Source organism: Lingula anatina, chromosome 1, assembly GCF_051362555.1.
Source record: "Lingula anatina isolate TDL-2025a chromosome 1, LinAna3.0, whole genome shotgun sequence".
NCBI classification, from domain to species: Eukaryota; Metazoa; Brachiopoda; class Lingulata; order Lingulida; family Lingulidae; genus Lingula; species Lingula anatina.
Window position 1 is genome coordinate 47,155,856 of NC_141767.1, and position 25,403 is coordinate 47,181,258.

The window sequence follows — 25,403 nt, forward strand, 5'->3', positions numbered from 1 at the left end:
ATTGACTCCATGAAAGGATGGTGGTCTATGCAAAATAACGTCACATTTTTTTCTGCCTCGTTTTTATTATTTATTTTGTCTTTCGAATGTGTGTGAATATGAAAAGACCAGTCGGCTTTGATCGACAGATATACTGCAAAGTCAAATATAGTGAGATTGAGGAGTAATACAACACTAGATCATGAATCCAGTAATGAAAGTGAAATTCCAACATACCAGTAACATAAATCATGCATTCGAGCAACCTCTTTATGAAGTATAAAGATATTACTGGACTGGAAATCGACTTAACCGTGCAATAAAACGTCTTTTTATTTATTTTCCTGAGGAAAACATACATGTTTCAACAAAAGCAAAAATGTACACGATAAAAACACAGTATAACAAAGCGACATTCCTTCAGAGCAATACCGAAAACACACAATGATTGTAAACTGAATGTAAATGTTTACTTACCCTTATTGATGAATTGTGGTTATTCGGGATGGCATATAAACATGCATGCACATTGCGCATATAAAACATAACTTCTAATTAGTAATCACTTTTCTGATTATACATGTAGCCTACATGTAGAGTGCTTCGATGCCGCGGTTTACACTTTCTTCTTCTCTAAGTTGACATGTCCATAAACGAATATCTGAGTGATAAAGTTACTAAAATTTGTTTAAAAACATCAGCATTGATTTTTATGCCGACTGAGAGTGGATAAGGTATTGTAAAACAATAGAAATGGAACCGTGTTATATGTTTGCATGCTAATAAGTACTTTTAAGCTTTTAAAAGTCTTGAACACATATGATGGTGTCCCAACTTTGACATATCTGTCGCTTTCCATGTAGTTGCATTTCGTTATGTATTTTCGACAATACCTAGTTTTTCAGGACAGGCTTTGTCTAAATGTCTTTAAAACCTGGTAAGGTCAAAGGAAACCGAGAGACCCGGCATCATTTTACATAGTAGAAGACGTGGAGTAAAAAAGCTCCCGGCCAAATGAATCTTTTAGTTCAGTGGAGCGAAGAGGCCCGAAGAGCTTTCTTTCATTTTGGAAAAAAGGAACACAAAAACACACACAGACAAAAACTCAAGAATTTTTGCATAAAACACTTGAGGAGGTTCACAGACCAATAACTTAAAGCCTGTAGACGAATGAAGGCGGTTAGTTTTGACGTATTGGGGCTAACCTGCTTGGTATATCTGACAAAGTGTTCATAGGGACAGTAAGATACTAGCTTCAACTTGAGACATTTATAAATCACCTTGAACTCAAAAATATACAGCAAGTTGCTTTAAATGCAATATTTAGGTAATTCTGTTTGTCTAATCACACTAAAAATTACCATGCAAAATTAATCCTTACAAGAAATGACCAATTATTGTCAGTTTGTTCTTCAAAAGAACTACCAAATATTTTACTCATCTTTGCTGTCGCTGGAAACTTTTTCCCTTTAAAATCACTTGAAAAAGAATTTCACAGCATGCATATTATGAAATGATGTCACGCTAATTAACCATCTTTTAAACAGCGTGCTTAACTAAATACCATTTCACAGTCATTCTCCGCCTCTCTACCGCACACACAGTCAGCCACAGTCAAGCAAGCATGCAAACATTAGAATATATTAGAAAAGACAAACCTGAACTTGCACAGGCATCGGCAGACACAAAGTGCAGCTGCGAAGCGCACGTTTTCATACAAATGACATGCACACAGACACACACCCTTACGCATAAACATGCTGGCACAGGCTCAGAGAGAGAGTGAGAGAGAGAGAGATCAACTACAGTTTCGTTAGTTTTTCTTCCTTTTCTTTTCTTCTTTCTTTCTTTTCTTTCTTTTTCTTTTCTCTTTCTTTTTTGTGGAATTAGAATCAGACAGTGTTTTCTTTCTCCTGCCGTCTTCCCAGCCTGGCATGTACCACAGGTGTTACTGTAGACAGGTAGACAAGGTACGAGTTGTATTTCAGCCTCACCTGTAAGCTTCAAGGTGATTGTGGCGTGACCAACATAATCCACGACATCGTCTTAAGCCTAGGGAACTGCAATAAAAAGTTAAATGTGCATAATATTGCTTCACGGTACATAATCAGATAGCATTTTTGTACGCGTAAAAGCTTTTGAAAATAAAATAAATCAAGAAATGAGATGCTTTTGCATAAATCACACGGTCGTGATCCGCCACGCTTGCTATATCATCCGTGCCGCGGAAAAAATCTCGTAGAAAACTTCCTGCCTCTTGTGCTTGTCAGCCTCCCGGAGGTCCCCTCATAAAGGATGATATCGTAAGTCTAGTTTTTAAAAAGATGCATTATATTGCATAATTTAGTTTGTCGATAGTTTCATGACAATATTATGTGAGCGGCTGATTATCTGTGTCTTTTGGAATTGACCATGAGATTCCGTGATCTAGTACGCTTAATTGGTTCGTGCGTTTAATTATCTCAGACACTTCTTTCTGCAGTTGATAATTACCTGTTATACTAATTAATCTGTGTGAAGAACAAGGCGTGAGTTTTTTCTTTTCTTTTCTTTTATTTGACGCATGTTGAATGAAAATCCTTATAAATGTGCACACGCATCAACTTTTCATCTTTATTGAACTGTATTGTAAAATAGCCAAAAAATATCAATAACATTTTAGAAACTCCAAGGACTAGGTTACTGTCACCTCAATAAATAGATCTTTTGATTTTTTTCTTTGTTTATTTATTTATTATTTTTTCTGTTGTTGTTGTCAAAAAACACACCAGTCTCAGAATTTTAAATACTCCCCCTTTGGGCCTCTTTGCTATCTTCCTCTTAGAGATAACAGTTGTGCGTGCATAATTCATAACCTTCAGCGGCTTCCACCGTTGATAGATTGCCACTGCGCATCTCCAACACTTTGATTTCTGTCGTCTGAAATTGTGCTTGGTTTCTCATTGAACTGACACAGTGCTGTCCGCCAACTGGAAGCAACGGTGCCGAGATGCACGAGAGGGACTCTAGACGCCGCTCCAGCAACGGGATGAAGCAGCTAGCCTTTTTGCCGCGTCTTTGGGGTAGGTGCATGTGCATTCCTTTCTGTTTAAATGATGCTTGCTCAGCTATCATCTGCTTGCTAGTAAAATAACCAGGGAGCCACATTTCTGCATAGACTAGCTTGGATCAGGTGCAAAACTAGTAAAGCTAAAAAGAATTCGTTGCCCTTTTCATGATCTCTATAACTTTGTTATATTCTGATATACGTATCATGTGCATTTGCCTCAAGTTAAATTAACTGATGCAATTTGAGATCACAACAAAGAAGAAAAGAGAGGATGCGGGTTGAAAAGTAGCGTGACATATATTCTGTATCAATATGATATCAAATTTTAATATTGCGTTTAGCAGCACAGCACAGACAAAGAGGAAAAAATATCACAATGATTGAGTTGTACTGTGACTCATACAGACAGGATAATTCCCTATTGACCGTCTCTTGGAAAGCATTTTTTCTGATTTTCGATCCACAAGTATTTCATTGTGTTGAAGGCTTGTAGCCTATACAAGCGTCATAAAGATTATAAGTCGTTTTTCATGTGCATTTTTTGCATATCTCATTTCACAAGAGAACGTCGTATTTTTTACATAGGCTCGAGGCAATGCTCGTTAAAAGTAAAGTCTCCGCCTTTGTAGAGCGTTTTTGCCTTCTTCTTAATTGTTTCACACTAACAAGATGGAAACACTTCCATATATTCCATACATCAGATACATCTACAATGGGGAATAACTATAATACCATAGCAAGATAAGATCGGACCTTATTATTACTAATAGTTTGAAGTAAACCCCGTTTTTAAGTATAAATATCATCGTACATTTATCTCACTAATTAGGGATAATTTCTGACAGTCACGGAGTCGATTACAATGTCGAAGACTAGTTGTCATAAGTTACATATTACATACATCATATGATGATAGCATTAAAAAATCAGAATAATAATGATATAAGTATATAGGCGCTTTGTGATTCAATATTTCAGACTGCATGGATCTGTTACATGTATCATAATTATTATCATTTTGTAAAATTACGCTCAAAACTTTCCATGGTGGATGTGATGATCATTTTGGTCTAACAGCTGTCACAACCAAATTCAGTTGATGACTTCTGAAAAAAAAAGATGCTGGTATCAGGCTGTGAAGGCAAACTAATTCAGGCTCTCCGTGCTTTCCATTAGTTGATTGTGCCGTTTCCGCAGAAAATTACTTTCACCTTTCCACTGAACCTTTATCAATCATTGATGGCTAATATACCATTTACGAATTAACGACACATTAATGCAGTTTGCAATTACTTGGAGGTTCATGGGGTGTCGTGTTTTCGCTTATTTCGACGTTTTTTAAGGGTGCCAAGATATGAGTGCGAGAAGACAACTTTCAAATATGGTAGGTAGTTCTCGCCATTAAAAGCGACATTAGCAGTAAACGGAAACGGATGCGCCACGAAAGTCGTGAAAAGAAAAGAAAATTGTTTGGTTTCTATGTAGTCTACATGAATACAACAAATAATTGCGGAAACGTAAACACCTCCAGACACCTCCCATAGACATATTAGCTATAAGACGACTAAAGACATAACGTCGGTCTCCCGAGTTACAGCACCATTCCGGGCAGATATAACGACATCTTAATGCATACCGCAAGCTACTGAAATTTAACAAATTACAATTTAATCGATTTTTTTGGGAAAAATAGGTAGCAGTCAAGGCCTGTGCAGGAATGGGTGCTTTTAATATTGCATGAGCTCCTTCCTCGCCAATAAACACTGAATTGATGCAAATATTTCCAATGTTTTTGTATTGTAATTTCTGGCTCAATATGAAGAAATACTTTTGCCACGTAAATAATCTAATAATACCCATACCGAGCGCTTTAATGTATCTTATAAACACAGCCTTTCGCAGACAATTAACTTATTAATGATATCAAAGCCCACAAGAAATTTGCATTCTGTCCTCCTAAGGGTTTCTAATTGAGCGTTTAGACTCGTTCCTCGTTCAATGGCACAATCTTGCATATATGCAAACGAAAAACATGAAGATGTTATGTGTAATTGTCAATGTCACTAGCAACAAGAAATGGGTGTTTAATTGGATAAAAGGTACCATTACACACCTCGATAGAATCTCACCAACCGCAATGTAGGCATTTATTACTGTTTAAGTAATACCATTAAGTTTCGAAGATACGCAGACAAGCAGAACTTCGGCGTCATTTTTCAAGTTATGTCAAGTGCTTTTTCAGAAATGTTTTCCCACAAATGCATTTAAAAGTACTTTACCTTTTGTTTATTCATGTAAAGCAAATGAATATTTCTTTCCAGTGAAAGTAGAATATGTCATCCTTTTGATTTTTACCTTGAAACGTTTTTTCGTTATCGAAAGGATGCCGTTGTTAACACACAACGCCGTACTCTTTTCCAGCAAACAAGTGAGTTTTTCTATTTTTTCTCTGATTTTAGATTACATTTACATAAGTATGTTTTTACATTCCATCTGAATCAAAGAAATGCAATTATTTTTAAGGAGTTAGGTTCTGTCATCAGTTTACATATTCTGATTTATACCATTGGTTTTACCTTTGACATGAAACAGATTTATTCTTTGATTGGCCAAACATAACTCTATATGATGTGCCTCCTATTTTCTAACAATTCCACACTTTGCCGATGGATCATTAAGCTTGACCCGACCTACCTGCCATACCGTTCTTATTTACAAAACGCCATATTTCCAGAATTAAGCAAACAAACGCCAAACGTTGACTATTGTATTATGGAAAAAGCCGTATTGTCACCCCCGTTACCATATTGTTACGGTTATTATGAATGTGTTTTTGTGTTGTCACAAAATTTGAATTTGATCCGAATTCAATGCCCTATACAAACATAAGATGATCTTTAAATCCAGCTATAGGTAGCTGTTCTGGAACTATAGTTATGAGTGTTTGGCTGAAGAGCGTCGGTGACGCGTGGGGGAAACGACGCAGAGAAAGGAAGAAAATAGAAATTTACACTTTAATTTCACGACTATATCTCCTGCTACCTGTGAACAGCCATATACCACGAGTTAATTCTGCCTTCTGATCGATCGGTTTTTCTTCATCATGCACCTAGACGCCAGGAGGATCAATATGTCGACCAAGCGATCACAATCGACGTCAGACCTGGTGACAGCTAGTACTGGTGTATCAGACACATTAAAATTCAAGGTATATAGATACTTATCAACCATGATTAACGATAATGATAATGAGGATGAGGATGATCTTGGGGGTCTCCCTAAGCAGACGGTTGGTACATTAAAAGCTGCAGACGGGGGTATCACTATCCCAGCGTCTGTACCAGGATTCCATTTTGCCAAAGCTTCCGCATATAAACTCAGTCGATCAACTCCTGACATTAGAAGCAGCAATAATAAGGAAACCAAAGCCACAGATGAATTGAAACAGAAGAAACCAATCAAGTCAAAACAGCGGCGGTTTAGATCACGCCAGCAAAATGAGAAAGTAGGACGTAACCATGGTAATCAGACCCTAGAAAGTACTAAATCTCTGGGAACTGGGAGTAGGTATTATAGAGGTCGCGACGCGTTTTTCAAGCTTGACAGGCCGCGTTCTGCTCCCGACGTAAGAGATCCGGAAAGTTACCATGGAAATAGGCTCTGGAGAAAGCCTCCTGCATTTTGGCATTCAGATACAGACCGATCTACGTCGTCTTTAGAAAAAAACAAGACATTTTTCTTCAGCGAGGAGTTACTTTACCACGAGACTGAGAAGGCAGATGACAAGAAAAGAGAAGAGGACACGCCCCCAGGAGAGGTAGCGTCAAAAATATGTACAGAGCCTGAGAAAAACGAACAACCAAAACACACGGAAAATAAAAATACTCCAGATTCCTCTCAACAAAAATATGACCACCCCGGTGCTGGACACGTCACTGTGGTGACAATAACACCAAAGCATACAGGCAAGCCTAACCAACCCTCTGTGAAAATCGAATACAGGGATCATTCAAGGCCTCAGAAAATTACTGGGTTATCACAGAACACAGAAAACATAAAGAAATCCAATGAATTTAAGCCGAAGTCTTCTGAAGACAATTCTAGAAATGTTCGATTGAGGAGGGGAGAGAGGGTCAGTGACAGCTCTAAAAGCGAATTCATCCGGAAACACCAGAAAAAAACTGACGCCGTGATTCAGCAGCCGAGAGAAAATTTGCGAGCAGAAGAGAAAAACAAAAGACAGCAAATTTCACGTGAAGAATTAGAAGGTAGGAACAACGGAAAACTAATGTTGAAATACGGTTCTGGATTCATTTTATCTTACCCTATTCGATATAATATGCCTTTAAAAATGTAAAATCATGATTTGTTTTATTACATTTCTTAGTAAATCTGACATACCATACGTATAAGGTTGAACGGAGACACATGGGTAAGGTAGCTTTTATCCTATTTGTCATTATCCTATAATGGATGACATGTTCGATAAAACCATGCAGACCAGCTACTGTTAAAAGGTTCACATAATTAAGACTAATTGAAAAATAATGTACCTGACAAAATTAGTCATTAACATGTATTTTCACGGCATCCTATTCAATGGCTATTACCTATAATGGGCCCAATACCTGCACAAAGGAATGATTCAAGATAAATCGATATCCAGCAAGTAGATTAATCGGAACTTAATGTATTGACGATATATCAGATCGTAATTTAGGCCGCAATGCAAATCCAATCAGGCAAAATATAGATTGCCATGTCGTATGGAGCAACAGGTGCAAACGCGAGAGGTCTTAGTGAAGGGGGGGGGGGGGGGGTTGCTATCATTTCCTGTCTAACCCTAACTAGCCCTCAGCGGGCAGTAAACATCGTTTTTATCTTCTGAATACTACTGTACATACCAGTATTTATTGTGGTACATTTAGTCGTATAAATCTTTCTCCCCACACACACATACACGCACGCACGCACACACTATACATTACGAGCTAGACAGATCACACGAGTAAATCATGTTTATGACCACGTTGAGCTTTGCCTGTTTTTTATCACCGTCCCTGAAACAGTTTAATGTTACATAAATTTACGATTAGTGGTTAGCTGATTTTTGTCGCGGAGAGATGAACAAACAGACCCAGACGTATGTTTTGACTTCACACATATTTTTATATAATAGCATGTTAGCATATTTTTAATATTATTCCAACCTCTTCATATTCTCTCCGAAGGCCATTGGAATGTTTGGTGAAATGACATTTCGCTTTTCCCGTTCAGTTAAATGCAACTGTAACACTATTCCGAAACATTAACAGTACCTACGTAAGCTACGTTGTATACATATCACAAATCACTCAGATCCTACAGCAACAGCGGTCGATGGTGGATAGAGAGAAACTTAACTGATTCCAATACAGAAGTTGCTAATGGACAGATTGTCGCACCTGGACACCCTGTTATTTGATACCACCGAGAGTTAAGTCAAACTAATATCACTCATTTGATGAACAAACTGTAGGTAGGCGGACAAGAAGAGAGAGGTGCAAATAAGGAAAACGCACTTTCTAAACGTTTAACACAGTGATCGAAACCCCGTTTAATTTACGATGACAAGGCGACATATCTACATGTACTTGTAAAGGTAAGACACAGGGAAAGACATGAAATGAATATGACAGGTGCTTATTGGAAAAAATCATATTAGAAAACGTGTTCTCAAGCTCACTGAGCACAGTCAACGAAAATTTTCAAAAGGGAAATTGAGACACGAAGTCGTGCAGTTTGTGGATTACAGAAATATTAGCAATTGTATGGGATTAAAGGAAGGATGTTCAGTCATGCATAGGTATCGTGCTAGGTAGTCAGGGAGACATGAATTTCCAGTAGCTGCTGCACTGAAGAAAATAGCACAAATATTCACCGTATTATAAAAACACTTCGGACACTCACTTCAATGAAAATAACAGGTGTTGCCAAAAAGTGGGCTATATTTGTAGTCTTTATAGTCATGGCAATATGACATTATGTTATTACTGATTTAACACAGGCACTTGACTTTACTGAAAAAAAGAGAGCAAAGAAGAGGGTGAAAATAGGGATACATGGTTTTAGAACTGCAGTGTTTGTGAAAGGACACTTCTAAGCACAGGGTTTTTTCACTTTAAACCAGTGTTTTTGGAATATCACAGACAATCACTTGCATGAGAAAATACAGGTATTAAAATGATCAAAAGTTATTTAAATCTCGTGAACGTGAAGATACATGTGCAGCACACCAAACTTTAGAAGGGTCATCGGAATTTCACAGATGACACAAAGGAAAAAAATATTACTAAATAACCAAATTTCTAACTTCCATCTGGAGACCCTATGCATTCAAAGTCATTCAATTACTTAAGAAAAACCAAAAGTGGAACAAAATCCTGATCAAGTAGAGATTGAGTGGAACACATTCTAGGAAAGTGCGTCATCATTCCACTTGTCAAAAGACAAATCGTGTATTTATCTACGTATTGTGTTCTTATCTTTCATAATAGTTAACGTGTGATACAATCCACCGTCTATTTTTAACCACCTGTAGACAAGCAAAGGTGGGTCTGATACCTAAATGTTGCCACGCCCACTCAAAATGTCTGCGCCTAGTTTGCTTACCGTGACTATGTCAATAGATCTTAACTTTGTCATCGCGGCTACCTGAGTAATGACCCTGTCCATTGCAATGTAATATAAAGTATGTTTAAATTACCGCACCGCAGCATTAGCGTTGTTGGAATGCGTGACTGATGTATATAAATCCGAGTTATAATGTGGGCTCAATTTTGCCGCATCGTTTTATCGTTTAAATGTTTGTCCGGGTCAGTTGCTCATACCTGGTTGTCACAAATACAGAAATGTCTTTTCTTTCGAAACTCGATGAACGAGCCTTTTCTTAGGTAAATAGTCAACCTTTCATTCTGCATAGATTAAAAATACCTCAGGCCGCAAAACTCACGCGTTTTTTCCCAGAAGGGCACTAAATATTCAGGAGTAAAACGTGTTGTTCGTGCTTTCATATGTGACAAAACTATAACAGAGTAAGACGGTATAAAACCTGTCCTTAAGTGGGCTTATAAGCACCAATTCTTATTTGAGTATGTAAATGTAATTTGTGCAGATTAAGAGCAAAGGCAACACATCGCAGATCATTTGACCTATTTTTAGTTGGTCACTTATTCCATGTAGTGTTATCATAATCAAAATGGCAGCCAAATTGTGGAATTGTGAAGGCGTGCATGTTTTGAATTTTTTATTTAATTATTTATTTATTTTATTTATTTATTATTATTTTTTTTTTTGACACACCAGGACTGCCTGTTGCAAAAGATCATTTACGAAAACTGTATAAACATGTATACGTTTTAGAGATGACAACTCTTCATATTGGCGGAAAAAGTGCCATTAAACGGATTTTCCTAGGGTAAACGACAGTTTCCCCAGACCTTCCAATGGTTAATGACTCCGTTCCGACATTCAAAGTTACTCAATTGCTTTTTTAAAAAAATGTGTGGTTTTTGTGTTAATCTCTTCACATATTATTTCGGAGGGTACCAATCTATGAATTCGGAGGGTCCACGGGGTCCGATGACAACGACAGGTTTCAGAATAATTCCGATAAATGCCGTTTTGGTGTAAAACGGAATTTAATATATTTCCATGTGTTGTTTACAAGGTACTTATTGTGGAATTTAGAATCTCATATGAAGAATTGTTATCCCTTTAAAATATCTCGCACTTGTTTCTATCCCAGTCATGCTTTTTGAATTATTGGAAGATTCATAGGCTCCAAATGTTGATGAAACACGAGAAACATTAAAGTCATCCGCACCAAGCCCCCAAAGCAGAGACTTGTTAAACCTTGCAGTGACGTGACAAACTCGGTAAACAAGGACGTGATTGATATATCCATGACACTATGACACTCTTGACAGACTTTGCCCTTACTAGTATGCAAAAAGTATATAATATTTACCAAGTTTATAAGTAGCGCACAGACACGCTAGATCAGGGGGACTCTTTACAGCTTTAGGCTTTCCATTACTTTAGCAGAAGTGAGGATCTTAAGCGAAAGGAAACGACACGCGCGCGCACATACCCACGCGCGCGCACATACATTGTACACACACACACACACACACACACACACACACACGATTCGGGCAGCTCCCCTTGATCTCTCACTTTAAAATGATGAAGACGAAATATGTTAAGTATGTTATCATCATCATTATCAAATATTCTTAATGAGTAATTGATTTCAAATATTTTGCTTCAGATAGTAAGTTCTTAGTAAGATATATAAAATGATAAATGAGAAGTTTTTACATAAATGTAAGCTACTCTGCAGACATTAATTTGATTATTTTACTCAAAAGTCACTTGAACAAAAGCTCAAGCTTTATTATTTTAATAATACTTTTGATTATAAATTATAAACAGCAAGATGTATAAAGGGCTAACTCCAGCTACCCCCTTCCTCCCCCCTCCCCTCCCCCCCTCCCCCCTCCCCCCCCCCTCCGCCTTCCTCCCACTCCATCCCTTCCCTGTTATTTACTACTTTCGCCAAGGTCGTTATTGTTGTTTATGGCAAAGTTATTCAAGTTTTGTGTACGAAAGAGGCAGCAGTTTTACACAGTTTTTTTTCTCTTTTTACGGCTTTTTATGGATTGTCAAAGAAAACAGCATTATGCAAAGAAAATACATAACCCATTAAAATTGCGCCTTGTCCCCAATTCCGGTTCAAGTTTATTATATATATATATATGTACTCACTAAGATAAAGTTTTTGACAAGACCATAAAATTGGTGGTTGAAGTCGATAAATGTCGTACTTAATGTGAAGTTACATGCACGTTACTCGTGGGATTGTAAAAAGGGGTTGATTAACTACGAGTATTTGGGCATAAACTAGTGTTTAGAACGGCTAGTCGCCATTTTTTTCGAGTATCAAACTGGTGGTCTACATTTTTATAAAATTCCCATCGAAAACCACAAAGTACTTTATGTATTGTTACATACCAGTTGCGTGTGAGAGTCAGATGCGCAGTGACAAGATAAATCATCTTCACTGAAAAAACACGTGTATTTGCTACTTTAACATTCCGCAGTGTTTTTTACGATCTCTTTGTAGCTGCTCGAGATTTTAAACAAAACTTCCATTTTCCATGGAATAAAATGCTTAAAACACGCGACAAATGCGTCAGGATATCTCAATGGAGATACTGAACATTGCCATCAAATTATATACCTCGGGCGTCAAGAGAAGTGTATTTATCAGCAAAATAAGTAGCCTTTAAATTTGCGTGCTTCTGGTAATAAACCACGATCTTTCGACGCAGTAAACAAATACTTCAGTTGATGATAAACCCCCCTTGAGCTGCGACCTTAAGTTTCATTGGCATTACCTTGCTTAAGGTGACCGGTTTCCCATATGGGATCGGTAGTCGAGAGGGCTACTATACGGAACAGAAAAACTATAAATATACGCATTTAGGATGTTTAAGTTATTTTTCGCTGGGAATTTGGATAAGTAGTTACTTGAATTTGTCTCGTGGGAAATTCATTTAAAAAAGCTAAACAGGAGTTATAGGACTGAATATGTTAGAGCGGTTGAAAGGTAAGCTTTCAGATGTCCAAAACTGACGTTTGTGTTTTAAAAATCATTATTTCCGTGGCATTTTATTATGTTTTCAAAGAAAAGGTGCATTTCATCATCATCTCAGTCTTTTGGAACATAGGTTATTTTTGACTGTATCATTTCTAACCAAAGATAAAGATCCTCCGCCTAACAGTTTGCATTAGGTGGTATAAGAATTAATCTTGTTAACATTATTCGCACTATATACTGTACATCAATTTGGATTTAATCCTATCAACAAAATACTTTCTTATTAATTGTTTTTTAAACTCAAACGGTTAATTGCTTGACGGATTGCGAATAGAAAAATGATTCTTCCCTTTTTTGCATTTACATTGAATGCAATTACTGCTAGTAATACTAACATCCTAACACATGTATATTAACTTTTTAAGTGGTGAAGTTCTTACACTGTCATGCTACGTTTCTTAACGATTAATCAATACATGGTAATTCAGTCATACACTGTGAATGTGTATCAAAATTTCTTGGTAGCATTGCAGGTTTGTAACCTACTCTATGCACATATTTGGGATTAAGTAATAGATTATAAAACAAACAAACGCAATGAAGTGAAAGTTTACACAAACCGCACTGCCGATGACGTCATGATTACCACAAATACCAACGTGTGAGAGTGGGCGACACCTTCCTAAAATTTCAGTCAGATATACCAACTTCCTACATAAGTCTGGCTAATGTAAAAGCTTACTAATACATGTACAAGGAGTCCCTAATGGAAAGTATAAATTTCCTATTACAGTCCGTCTAATATCTGGGGTAGAGACGAAATCTTAATTACTTGTTGACATTGTTTAGATCCGTTTTCAATTAGTAAGGTCAACTCGCTGCTAAATAATATCTTATATGAACGATAGAGATCTTTTAGTTTTGCGATCTGTACAAAATTATTATAAGTATAAAGGAGGATGTCGACTCCTTCCACAACTCTGAGCTAAGTGGTTGCGTTTTAGTGATACATGAGAGGTGAACCACCAACTGCGATCTGTATGAATCACTGAGGCATTTTGAAGTTTACGTTAACTCTTATACGCATGCTGGTGCATTAGCTGTCGTTAATATAACCTAACCTAACGTCGTTTATGAACACATAGATAGGCCTATATGGGTGTATGTTCTTCTTTTCCAGCTTGGACCTCGCGGCGACGCCGTAAACGTCCCGACAACGCCAACGTCGCCGGGTCCCCGCCGTCACAGACATCAGTTTCCAGCTCAGCACTACGCCGAAGACGTATGGAGGGCAGGGAATATCGTGTCGTTTACCTAGGAAACTCTACGCTGACCCATTTCTCTACAGGGCTGGGTGCAGTTCAGAAGGCCCTTCGGGAGGTGTACATACAGTACAGGATGGCCACTGGTAAAGCATCGTCGCAGGAGAGAACAGTGAAGGTGAATACGGAAGGAATTAGCGTCTTATTCAATGACGGACCCAAGGCGCGTGAGATCCGCTACCCATTTTCTTCCATCCCTTTCAGTGCTGCGGTACGCTACATTCTAAGAAAGGACAAAACGGGGAAGAAACTTGAAGGTTGTTTCGGTCCAGTCGCCCCTTCGTCGTATGTTACCATAGACAGACTTATGACAGCAGTGGATAAAAAACACAATTTTTTGGCCCAGCTTCACCATCCGCCTATGGTAGTGTGTGTTATGCGAAGAAATAAAGGTCTCCGGGCCTTGGAGTGCCACGCCTTCCTGTGCAGCAACGAGGATGATGCACGAAACCTTGCGTTCGATCTTCAACCCGACTCCGAGTCCGTCAGAGACACTCGCTTTGCAGATTATCCGCCTCCAGTCTCTAATGAAGAGAACTATGGGCCCACACACAACGTTAATCGTCATCATTCTGCCGGCTCTCATCATCACGCAGCAGTCACAGCTGGCGACCAAAGGATGCTCTACGCTCCTGAAGTCAGGCATTCAATATCAACGGCACGCCCTCAGCACCATCTGCTGTCAGGACATCAGCAGCAACAGCAGGGCATGCCTGAAGAGTCTCACCTGAGAAGACTGAATAGTCAACAACAGCAAAGCCCATTACAGTCTATTAATACCAAATTTTCGCATCATCACCAGAGGAATGACCCAGCATCATTATTGGACAATACCGGCAACTGGCAGGATTCGCTATCTGACATTAACCTAGATGACTTTACATTACAGAAACATAAAAGAAGTACAGCTCCCACGCGGAGTGCTGGTCACAGTGGTGCGGGACTGGACACAAGGAAAGAGGACATTAGGACAGCGATCAGTCATTCCTTAGAACATCAACTACAACATCACCAGCGCCAACAACAGCAGCCTTATACCCGAGGTAAGAATAGTTCAAAGACACATTCAGAACGTATATCATCAGACACCACAGATTATCACCCACCTAGAAAATCCAGTGCCGAAAGAACCAAGTCAGAACCATCGAAAGCCAACAAGGATAATAATAATACATCTACAAGCAACGTTGGACAGTTTGGATTTTTCTTCAGAGGAGTTTCGGCGTCAATGGGGCAGAGCACCTCCAAAGAACAGTCAACTCCAGCGCAGCAACAGCAGTCCCATGTCCTCCCCCGAAAGTCAAAGGCTGAGAGAATTTACCAAGACCATCCGCCAGGGCGGTCTCAGAACGAGGTGTCTTCAAATCATGGCCAATCGTCCGCAGGAAGAGGGGGTATTAACCGACCATTGTCACCACGTGATTTCAAAGCCCGTCGTCCCACGTCCCCGATACCCCTCTCTCCCGAACATTCAAAAAACCGTAACTCGTCAGATGGGTCGCATTCCAATAAAAAACTGTTAAATAAGAAACCTGACCGACCTGTTGCCAAAGTACCGCCCCATTTGCGGCAAGGTGTTCGGGTACTCCCATCGGAACCCTCGTCGGGTATAGACGACTTAAAGAAATCCGGTAATTCTGAAAGTTTTTCTTTCAATGGAAAATTCATTTCGTCTGATCGTAGACCGAGCAGTAGGTCAGGTGACATCAAAGGAATGCATGAAAACAACTGGAAATTTGGGCAAAGTAATAACAGACATAACGGAACCGGAAGTAACGAAAAAACACCACACCGCCATGTTTTAGAAAGTCAGGATTCAAGCATGAGTGACAAACTTTTGCTTAGTCAAAAGAAAGATGCAGAAATTGCCTCTGCTTTATCAAATTTACATTTTGAATATGAACCTGCAACACCTATGGCGACCAGTGGAGATTTCGAGCGCTCTTTAGGCTATTTACCATGAAGTAGCTATTACGAAAAACCTGTGCAATCTTAATAGTACTGTAACCTCGAACTGATCCAATTAATTAAAAATGTGGAAAAGAGGCTTTTAAAGTCAGACATGCTTACTTTTGGTGCCAGCACTGTAATCTTTTTACAGGACATTTATTGAAAAGTCTCATGCAAAGATACTCTACTAGGTGTAGTTTCTAAGTCATGCTCTTCATCTCGACTTTGTTCTCTACATCCAAGCATACACTATTATTAATGGTGCATATGGAAACGGATTTACTTTTGGTAGGGTATCCTTGCATGTGCTTCTTTCATTTTTAGAAAAGAACACATGATTCAGTAATTTAACAATGGGATTTAACCTAAGATTTATCTTATTAAACCATTCTTGACATTGATACATGTGGCTTTAAAATTTGACCATCATTGCTACATTGCATTAAGTAGGACAAATATTATGCATATACTGCATCCATTGAAGAATAAGGTATAAGTTGTCAAAGATGAAACTATTTTCATGCCATTTCTGTAGTGACTGTCATTGTGTCCTTAGACATTTTACAAGGAAATATGATGTAGTGCACAGTATCGGGGTGCCGTACTTTTGCAATCAAAATGTATATTTCACTGAGGTTTGACAGTCACCAAGCTGTGTGACGCTCTATTAAAAGTAAAGAACAAAAACACCGCACTTATGTTGTTGCTTTGATAATTATATTTGATGCACATTATAAAAGTCAAATAACTTTAAATACTGCAACTAGCACGTGATAAGAAGATCTAACAATAGAGTCTCCAAAATTTTGTACAGCACCTCTATAGCCCAGCTGTTGCCGGCATTGCAGTTGTTCCTGCCTCACTCAATCCACCCAGTCTGACGTATGAATATACAAGCTTGGTTTGGCGTGTGACCTCATTTAGAATCTGACTGCACAAATGTCCACTGCGAAAGGTCACATTCTCAAACTGTGCTGTTTATGGCGATTTTAGATCTTTTTGGTCAAATATAGGCCTATTGTAACATCTGTTGACCTTATAACACAGAAAAGATTAACTTTCATGCTATTTGTGTAACAAGGTTAATCAGATAACTTGGCTGATCATTTTAACTTGCGAAGTATTTAATATTCTCGTCACCACCATCCCACCCTCAACTCCAACCAAACCTTACAAAACAGAAAAACAAAATTGGTAATCTTATATAAAGCAAGACTTCATTCAATTTCCCTTTTTCTTAATGCTCATGTTGTTGGTCAGACATAAGAGGTTAAAGCGAAATAATTTCCGAAGCTGTAGAGCAGCATTTTGCAACCGGTTGCAAAAGGAGTTCAGTTGCAAAATGCACCTCATTGTGGTAGCTGCGTGGCTGTCTTCTTCTCTACCGCAGTTGACCCAAAGTGCACGCTTCTAAATCTATTCGCTTGCATCACTCGACCAAAAAAGTTTTAAAAAGTTCGGAAACAAAAAATTGTTTTTTCCATGATTAAAAAACTATGTAACTTGATGTAGTGGGAAATATTAAGTGTATATAAAAAAGTAACGGATGGTGAGTGCATTATCCATCATTATTTGGTTAAAATACATTATATGTTTCCGAACTTTTTGTTGTCGAGTGTATAAACTTATCTGGAACTTTTGCATCGGCTTCGTTAAGTCTTGAGAGAAAAAAGAACAATATTTCATAAATTATTACGCCTTTATTTATTTATTATTATTATTAAAATAAATGGTGATAAATAAAATATGTATACGAAAGCTAACATCTTAAGTGTTATTCTGTTTATTAAAGGGGGGTTCTAAAAAAATGACCTAGTACTTATGGATTATTTCATGGATCTCATCTCTAACTTATAATGAATAAAAAGCCAGGTCCATGTTACGGTCCTGTTTTATCATCCTAGTGCAATTAGTGTGTCTTTATTCTTATGAAAAGTTGTTACGAATTGCTTTATTTTAAGGTTTTTATTTCACACGTTTGATTCTTTATCACAGGTTCCACTTTTTGCTTGTTTGTTTACTAGTTTTGTTTATCATTGCCTCACAGCTCACACAATCATACGTTTTTCAACTATCACAATCGTACGCCCTATTGCCAGACATTTGTTAAAGTCAGGTTGCCCATTTCATTTTTCCGTTCACTAAACGTTTTGCACTAGAAATCTCTTTGCACGTGAAGCATTTTGATTTATTTACGTCGATATGCCAAAAGAAATTTCTCAGATGCTGCAGGTGAAACTAGGGAACATATCTATCCCTAACAATTACCGTTTTAAAGCAACTGTTTATATCAGAGGTTAAAGCGACCTTAGCTATCTAAGATGATTCATCAAAGCACGCTTGGACAGAAATTAAGAATAATGTGATATATCGTAGTTGCTGTACTTTCTGATGATTTAGGCATTTCATGAAAGCCAATTTAAGGATGGTACAATGAAGAAGTTTGTAATGTCGTTTTATAAAGGAGGTTTATAAATACACACTTATAAATACAACCATACATTTACTGTTATAACTACAATAATTTTCTCTGATTTTTAGGTCTATTTAATAATTCATTTTTTTAACATGGCAGTACCCTATGAATATTTAGGATGTTGATTTTAATGCGACATATCCTATCCGTGTGTGTGTGTGTGTTCTGCATCTAATGACTTGTTAGTTAAACGATTAGATATGCCAAAAAAAGAAAGAAAAAAAAAACACTCACATTCGTCTTTATCGTATTTAGTACAGGTAATGTAACTGTAATTTAACTATAATTTGCTTCCAAAGAAAATTAATAAATTACCACAACGTTGCAAGTAAGAGGGAGCGAAACACGCAAAGTGATTTTCCATGGTGCACAGAAACTTAATTTGATTTAACCTTAATGCCGCTTGCCTGTCTTCTTCAATCCTTCCTCTCGACCTCCTACGGATATTAGAGGGACGCAATGAAAGCATTTAAAAGGGTTGATTGACATTCAGCGATCGTAGAAAAGGTCAGAAGAAGTCCCATAGGACTGAAGTGGCAACACATTGTGCATCTGTGTGTTAGAACCCTGAAATGACAGCGACCCTGTAGAGATATGGATCAGACACAAGAATGAGATTCACTATGCTTTTCAGTTTGCATTTTTACATACATTTCAGTAAACCACGGAAAAAATGATATGTATATGATATGTATAAATAGGACAAAAAAAATGGAAAACTATAAAGTTTGGGGGATTTTAATAATACGCTGGTCCATACTTTTCGGTAATATCAAATCACTTTAAGTTTCTTTTACCAGTCTTAGTTATAAAAGAGATAGCACTTAAAATATTTGTTGTTATAAATCCTTTTATGATCTTTCTTGATAGATTGCCGTCATATCCCAAGGGCATGTGACGTACTTAAAGAATTATGAAATAAATAACCTGCCAAAAATATTGCCAAGTGAAAATGCAAATAATTGATGTAACCAAGCAATCGCCATGGCCTAAGGAAAGGGCCAACTGGCCCTGATACGTCCCATTTAATGAATAATGAGATCGGGACTTGATATTGTAAAGTGAATAACTGGAAGGAGGCAGAGATAACTGCAAACAACTCCAGCTGAATTCGCTCAAATCTAGGGTCCTAGCAACCTCGTACGAAATTCTCGTATGCGACCGCGCTAATCTAAGTATAATCTATGAATTCCATGATCAAATAAATAATTGCGATGTTAATAACAGCTGTTGTCTGTTTTGATAGAACGTACGTGAACAATTGGATGAACGCTGCTTTCCTTGAACAGGCAACTTTACACATGTACATGATCGAGTTAAAATCCAGTGCGAGAACTGTTTTTTTAGCTTTGGTTTGTTTTTTTCTTCGTAATCACGTCTTAAAAATAATAATAATAATAATAATAATAATAATAATAATAATAATATGTATTTGGGGAGATGGTTAAAAAAGATAAAATACTGTTTTAATTTTCATGTGATCAGATGAAAGTGAAAAAAGTTGTCATAGCAATTGGAGGAAAGAAAAAATAACCCGTATCTAGTGCAAATTTTCCAGTTGTCATAGTACATAAGCAGCATGTCGTGCCAAGATAATGATCTGTTATTGAGTGTTATATGATGTTAGAATAGACCTTCATTGCCTTCTATTAGGTTATATAGGACGTGATTAATTTTTCTAATTAGGTCTATATTGGAAATATCAGGTCAGATAATAACCGCATCAGTCATTTTTGGGCTATCATATCCACATTAGTTTTCACAGCAAATGGCCAATAAGCAGATCACCGCGTTGCATACGGACGCCTTGTTTGCATTGTATTGCATTTTCCCGTCGTGACAGATAAAAAGGAAGGAAATGAAAATCCGCAACAATTAATTTCTATTTTGTATTAAGTCCGATTGCCAATTGTCCTTGAAAAGGTACCAAGGATGATTGAATTTACTGCAGCATTTTGAAGTTTTGGTGATAAGGTGAAGGAGAGTAATGAAAAATGCCTATATCAGCGTTGTTGAGCATGGCGAACACAATATAAATTAACGGCGCTGATATATGGGGTTTAAGTGGGATGGATGCGCGGTCAAAGCAGAGGAGCAATGTCTGATAATTGAAATTATAATTATTTGCTTACAGTGTACAGACGATCTGATCCCCTGAAACTTGTCCATGCACGTTAGGCTACGTGTTGTCCCACCCACCTCCGTGTAGATAGTCTGGCAAAAACAATGAGAAGTATATACAGATACATGTAGTTTGTTAATATTAGTATATGAAGATAGCAAAGTTGTCTTAAAGGATAGGATTTTTCATTCTTATCCCCTTAGTTATCTCAAAACTAGCAAAGTGGCAAATCTATATTTAAAGCCATTATACAACTTTTGTTAGGCGGGACTCTAGCTTCTGGTAATTTGACTATTGGGATCAAATGGCAGGGGCCAATCTCTTAATGTCCCCACATTAAGGAGATGTCTTTGTATATATCACATCATCACGCAACATGGTATCCCTTTAACTGCTCACAGTAGCAGACATGCAAGTGATACAAATGACATTTGATAGCGCCTCTCTCTCTCCGATTTTAATCCCACTGGCTGTTACGGGGTATTTGTGAAGCCCTCGGTTGACGGGAATGACGTCACAGAGCCAAGTAATTTCCGTTATGACACCAATGCCGCCAAAGGGTCGTTTGGATGATCATTAAAGTGTAGTTTCATTCGTTTAACTTGAAAGACGTTGGGTATATTTTGGGTCAAAGCTTAATCGTTTCAAGGGCTTCAATGACATTTAAGTAAGTCGACCTTCTACAATTTTTCTTAACTTAGTTAAAAAAAAAAAAACAGGCCCAGGCCTCTAAAAGTTTGTTAAAGAAAACAGGAAAAAAGTGGTACCGAAATGTTCAGTCTTGAATTTCGGCACATTGGATTGGTTATTCGGTACAAAATGGATTTCATGGCCTTGGGATGCAATCCTTGGGTACCAATTACAATCATTCAAATAACCAAGTTTTGTCTTTTTTTCTTAAATTTTTAGACATAATAAATCAACAAACTTGTGGCGTGGCATACTTTATTAAGAGACTAGTGCCTCTAGATAGGCCTGCATTCCATTTAATCTTTACATTGCGTATCACCCCGAGGTAAAGGATAGATAGATAGATAGATAGATGCCTTAACAGCAAAGTATAACCTGTAGTCCACTATTCAAAACCGTTGAGAAAATTACGATCTTTCAAGTTATTTTCGAGTCCTAAAATTATAATTTCTGTCGCCGCGAATGATATTCACCATTTTGTATAATATCTTCATTAAAAAAGTTTCTAAAATTTAATAACAAAAACTAGTTTATTGACAGTTATTATATGAACGGTTTTAGATATGGTATACCTTGATGATAAAGGAAAAAGTGTTGAAGTTTCATGGAAAATTTTATATAAAGGCCTGACACTAAATTTGTGGCCTAAAGAGATCAGTCAAGATCCCTTTATAGGAATTCTTTCATGAAAGTTCAATTTTTTCCATTTAACGCCAAAGTATACCATTCACACCATTACAGTTGACTCGTTTTTGTTTTTAGTAAATCTTTAAAGCATTTGTGCTATTGCCTGCTCTGGGAAATGGTTTTACTTCAGGATGATACGCAATGTAAAGATAAAATGGGATGCATCTCTAGGGACTAGGCTATTAATAAAGTACACATTGGGAGGAGTATGTTGAAAGAAACAGAACTCCTTGGCTCGCAAAGGTGATTGTCTACAGGGATATGACTTCGATTATTTCGCGAGTTGTTTTAGACTGTTTCTTTGTTTATACTCCTCCCAAGGTATACTTATTAATAGACTAGGCCCAAGAGATGCATTCCATTTAATCTTTACATAGTGTATCATCCCGAGGTAAAACCAGATCCCGCAGCAGGGAAAAAGCACAAATACTTTAATACGCTCATTAATTTGTGGAATTCAATAAAATGGATATAGAAACCTCTTGATCGATAAAGATATCAGCAAAAAAGATTAAATTCGATGCTCTGTCTTCAAACCAAGACCCCGTAACATACATCTGAACTGGTCCACATAAGGAGAGCATTCGGGCAGTTTGAAACTGCCTGAAACAAGTAATATTTCTTTGTTATATGTGAGAACAAATGGCAATACGTCAAAACTTGCCTGCATTACTTCACGTTGGAAACGCACTGGAAGCGATCTTAAACCACTGCATGTACATATTCGCTCAAATATAACCCGTTTGAATACATAATTTGACATGGTGTGTACAAGAGAAGTCAAACTTTGAGTTTATAAAGAAAAATGGTAAAAGCTTAGCATTACCCCTAACGAGTGGTCTAAGCTATTCCCGGCGTCTGTGGTATAAGTCTATGGTGTAAGTAGCAGTTTATACTAGCACAGCACGGTATCTCCTGTTTTATTCAAAATTAATTAATTTCAACAATTAAATTAAATTAATTATAACAATTAAATTTGATTACATTTATGTGAGCTGCAGATTCTGGATTAAACACACACAGAATCACAATTCCATTATCATATACATTCCCACTGATGGGCAAAGCGTTTTTTATGTTAAAAGAAAGATCTAGCTACCTGCACGTTTTCATTGCATTTATGCAGTTTTCTTTAAATGATAAATGAAGATTACTTTGACATGTACACTACGTATCCAAATACACTGACCCTTGCAGTTCAACATAGATGCTACAAAGAAAGCACATGGATGCTACAAAGAAAGCAAGTTATTTTAGATGACATGCTGTATATTACCCAGCGTTTTCCGTCACTTGTTTTTTCATTTGTGCAATACTTTTGTCAACTTGGAAGTAGCGGAACAACTTATTGAACGCCCTTCTTCCCATGAAGACACCTATCGGGTTTATAAGTATCAAATCATCAATGAAGATTGTGTGGTTATTTTATCCCAGGGTGTTCCAGGCAGTATTATTTATACCACGGCTGGCGCTTCGAACAATAGGATAATTGCACTTGTATTTCGCATACAGGCTTGGCTGTATTTTCATACGCCTCGGTGCGTTCATCCTCTTGTTCGAAGTGCCAGTCGTGGTATAAGTCAGTTACATGTACAACTACATGTACTCGTCGTCCACTGTATGCGACACACTTGAGCAAATCAAGAAGTTATAATATAACTTCTTGAGCAAATTATATCTCGGCTGTGCTATGTAATTACGCTCTTGTATGTCGTATACAGTGGACGATTCGTGTTGTAACTAGTACGTATTATGAGTATATCTTGGAAAGATGCCACTTGGGGATATCACCCAAAAAAATCTTGAAATGCAATAGAATCTTTGTAACATCTTCACCAGCTTGCCGAAAGCAGCTTGGCAAAAGTTTAGAATGTAACAAAGACACGCGATACGATCTATCCCTGAAGAATATCAATTACACCTGAAGATATCTGGTGGATGGCCTGCCAAAAGAGGACGTTTGGGTATTAAAATGATCATGTTAAATTGATAAATTCGACAATTAAGATGTCAAATGAGACTACTGAGTGACGTTCCCTAAAAGGCGATTGAATTCAGGGGCACTATATACCATTAATCTTTATGGAGTTTGTTAATTTGACACCCTCGGAAACCCAGCCACATGAAAGCATCCGCTATTAGATTTGATAGTTTATGAGTCAATTAAATGAACTCACACTGGTATCGATAAAACTAGAAAGATGGCTTGAAAGAGAAAGAGACTAAAGGCAGAGATTTGTCTCCCTTTTTATAATAGACATTTCTCGGGGGGGGGGGGGGTGGTTATATTTTAAAATGCTGAATTTGTGTTGACAATTTGATTATCTCTGTAAATACGAGTTTCCTGTGTGTGACTATGTGTAAGTAGATATTAGAGGTTGGTGTTAACCTTTTCCCTAAATTTACCATTTCGGTGTGACAGGAATTGTAGGCTAGAAACCGCAGTCCGTTCTCCATTACTTTGTACAGGTGACATTCATCCCATTTTCCAACCCCAATACTCCAACTAACCCTAACCTGTACTAGTCGTAGGGGACACCGGACTTCCATTCCTAGGAGTAGCATTCCTGTCACACAGGTACTTAATGCTGAAGTAATTCAGTTATGTAAAACTTTAACTTCTCTTCGATTGCTCTCTCAATGGTTCGACCTCCGTAACATTTACCAGGACTTTTACCTCGGGATGCAAGGTCGGACTTAATTCCGCTTTATTTTCACGTCAATGATCTAGTGCCCCGGTCCATAAATCACCCATGTTCTGTCATTGATACAGCCACACATCTTTTATATCAACATTCAAGCGATGTTATTAGACACAACATTTGGTTATCGTGACATGATAAAGTGTGGGTGTATTGAGAAACATATTAGACTTGTTTAATCAACCCCCGGCGGAGCTCGTCAATGACACAAAGTGTAGTGAATTTCTGGCGCTTATTGATGGTGTAATTAGAAAAAGCAAACCAAAACGTGTAGGCGGGAGACATCTTTTTTGTATTACTCAGCGATCAAGTCGAGAACTGTTTAACGCCTCTCAATCAGATCTACTGCCTGCAGATAGAAACTCGATACTAAGCCAAATGAAATCGAATGTAAGTCTAATAATGTAACGCCGCGACGATTGATAGAACTATCAAAGCAACTTGTCTACTGAACCATAACCAACGACTCATTGATAACGCCCTTTTGGTTTAAGAGTACACAGAAGGCAACCAGGTTCTATTCAAAAGTGGAAACCATGCAGTTCTTCCAAAATGATTAGCCTGTAGGACTTAAATGGTTTGACCTGCTTGTTGACACCGAACTAATCAACTAAGAGTTTGGAATACTGCGTAAAAATCAATAGGCTGAACCTTTTGCCCCTTGCAGGTACACTCTATCACAGAGCTGGCGTACGTGAAACATATGTACATGTTTGTAAGACAAGCTTAAATAATTTGATTTGATGTGATACACTGAAATATATGGCAACAACACTTGGAGGA

At 37.7% G+C, this 25,403-nt stretch overlaps 2 protein-coding genes across 2 annotated transcripts in view; both read left to right on the forward strand.

The window, feature by feature from the left end:
* LOC106171370 (uncharacterized) overlaps window positions 1–25,403 on the forward strand; it is a 237,833-nt gene that overhangs the window by 129,099 nt on the left and 83,331 nt on the right. The gene's annotated exons all lie outside the window — the stretch shown is intronic.
* On the forward strand, window positions 5,926–16,637 carry LOC106166880 (uncharacterized). Its single transcript, XM_013545543.2, has 2 exons — window positions 5,926–7,296; window positions 13,852–16,637. Exons 1-2 carry the CDS (start codon window positions 6,132–6,134, stop codon window positions 15,954–15,956), a joined length of 3,270 nt encoding a protein of 1,089 aa, XP_013400997.2. The 5' UTR covers window positions 5,926–6,131; the 3' UTR covers window positions 15,957–16,637.

Coding starts and splice junctions, on each gene's coding strand:
- LOC106166880 (XM_013545543.2), top strand. CDS start 6,132: ATGCACCTAGACGCCAGGAGGATCAATATGTCGACCAAGCGATCACAA. Junction 7,297..13,851: donor TTCACGTGAAGAATTAGAAG/GTAGGAACAACG, acceptor CTTCTTTTCCAG/CTTGGACCTCGCGGCGACGC.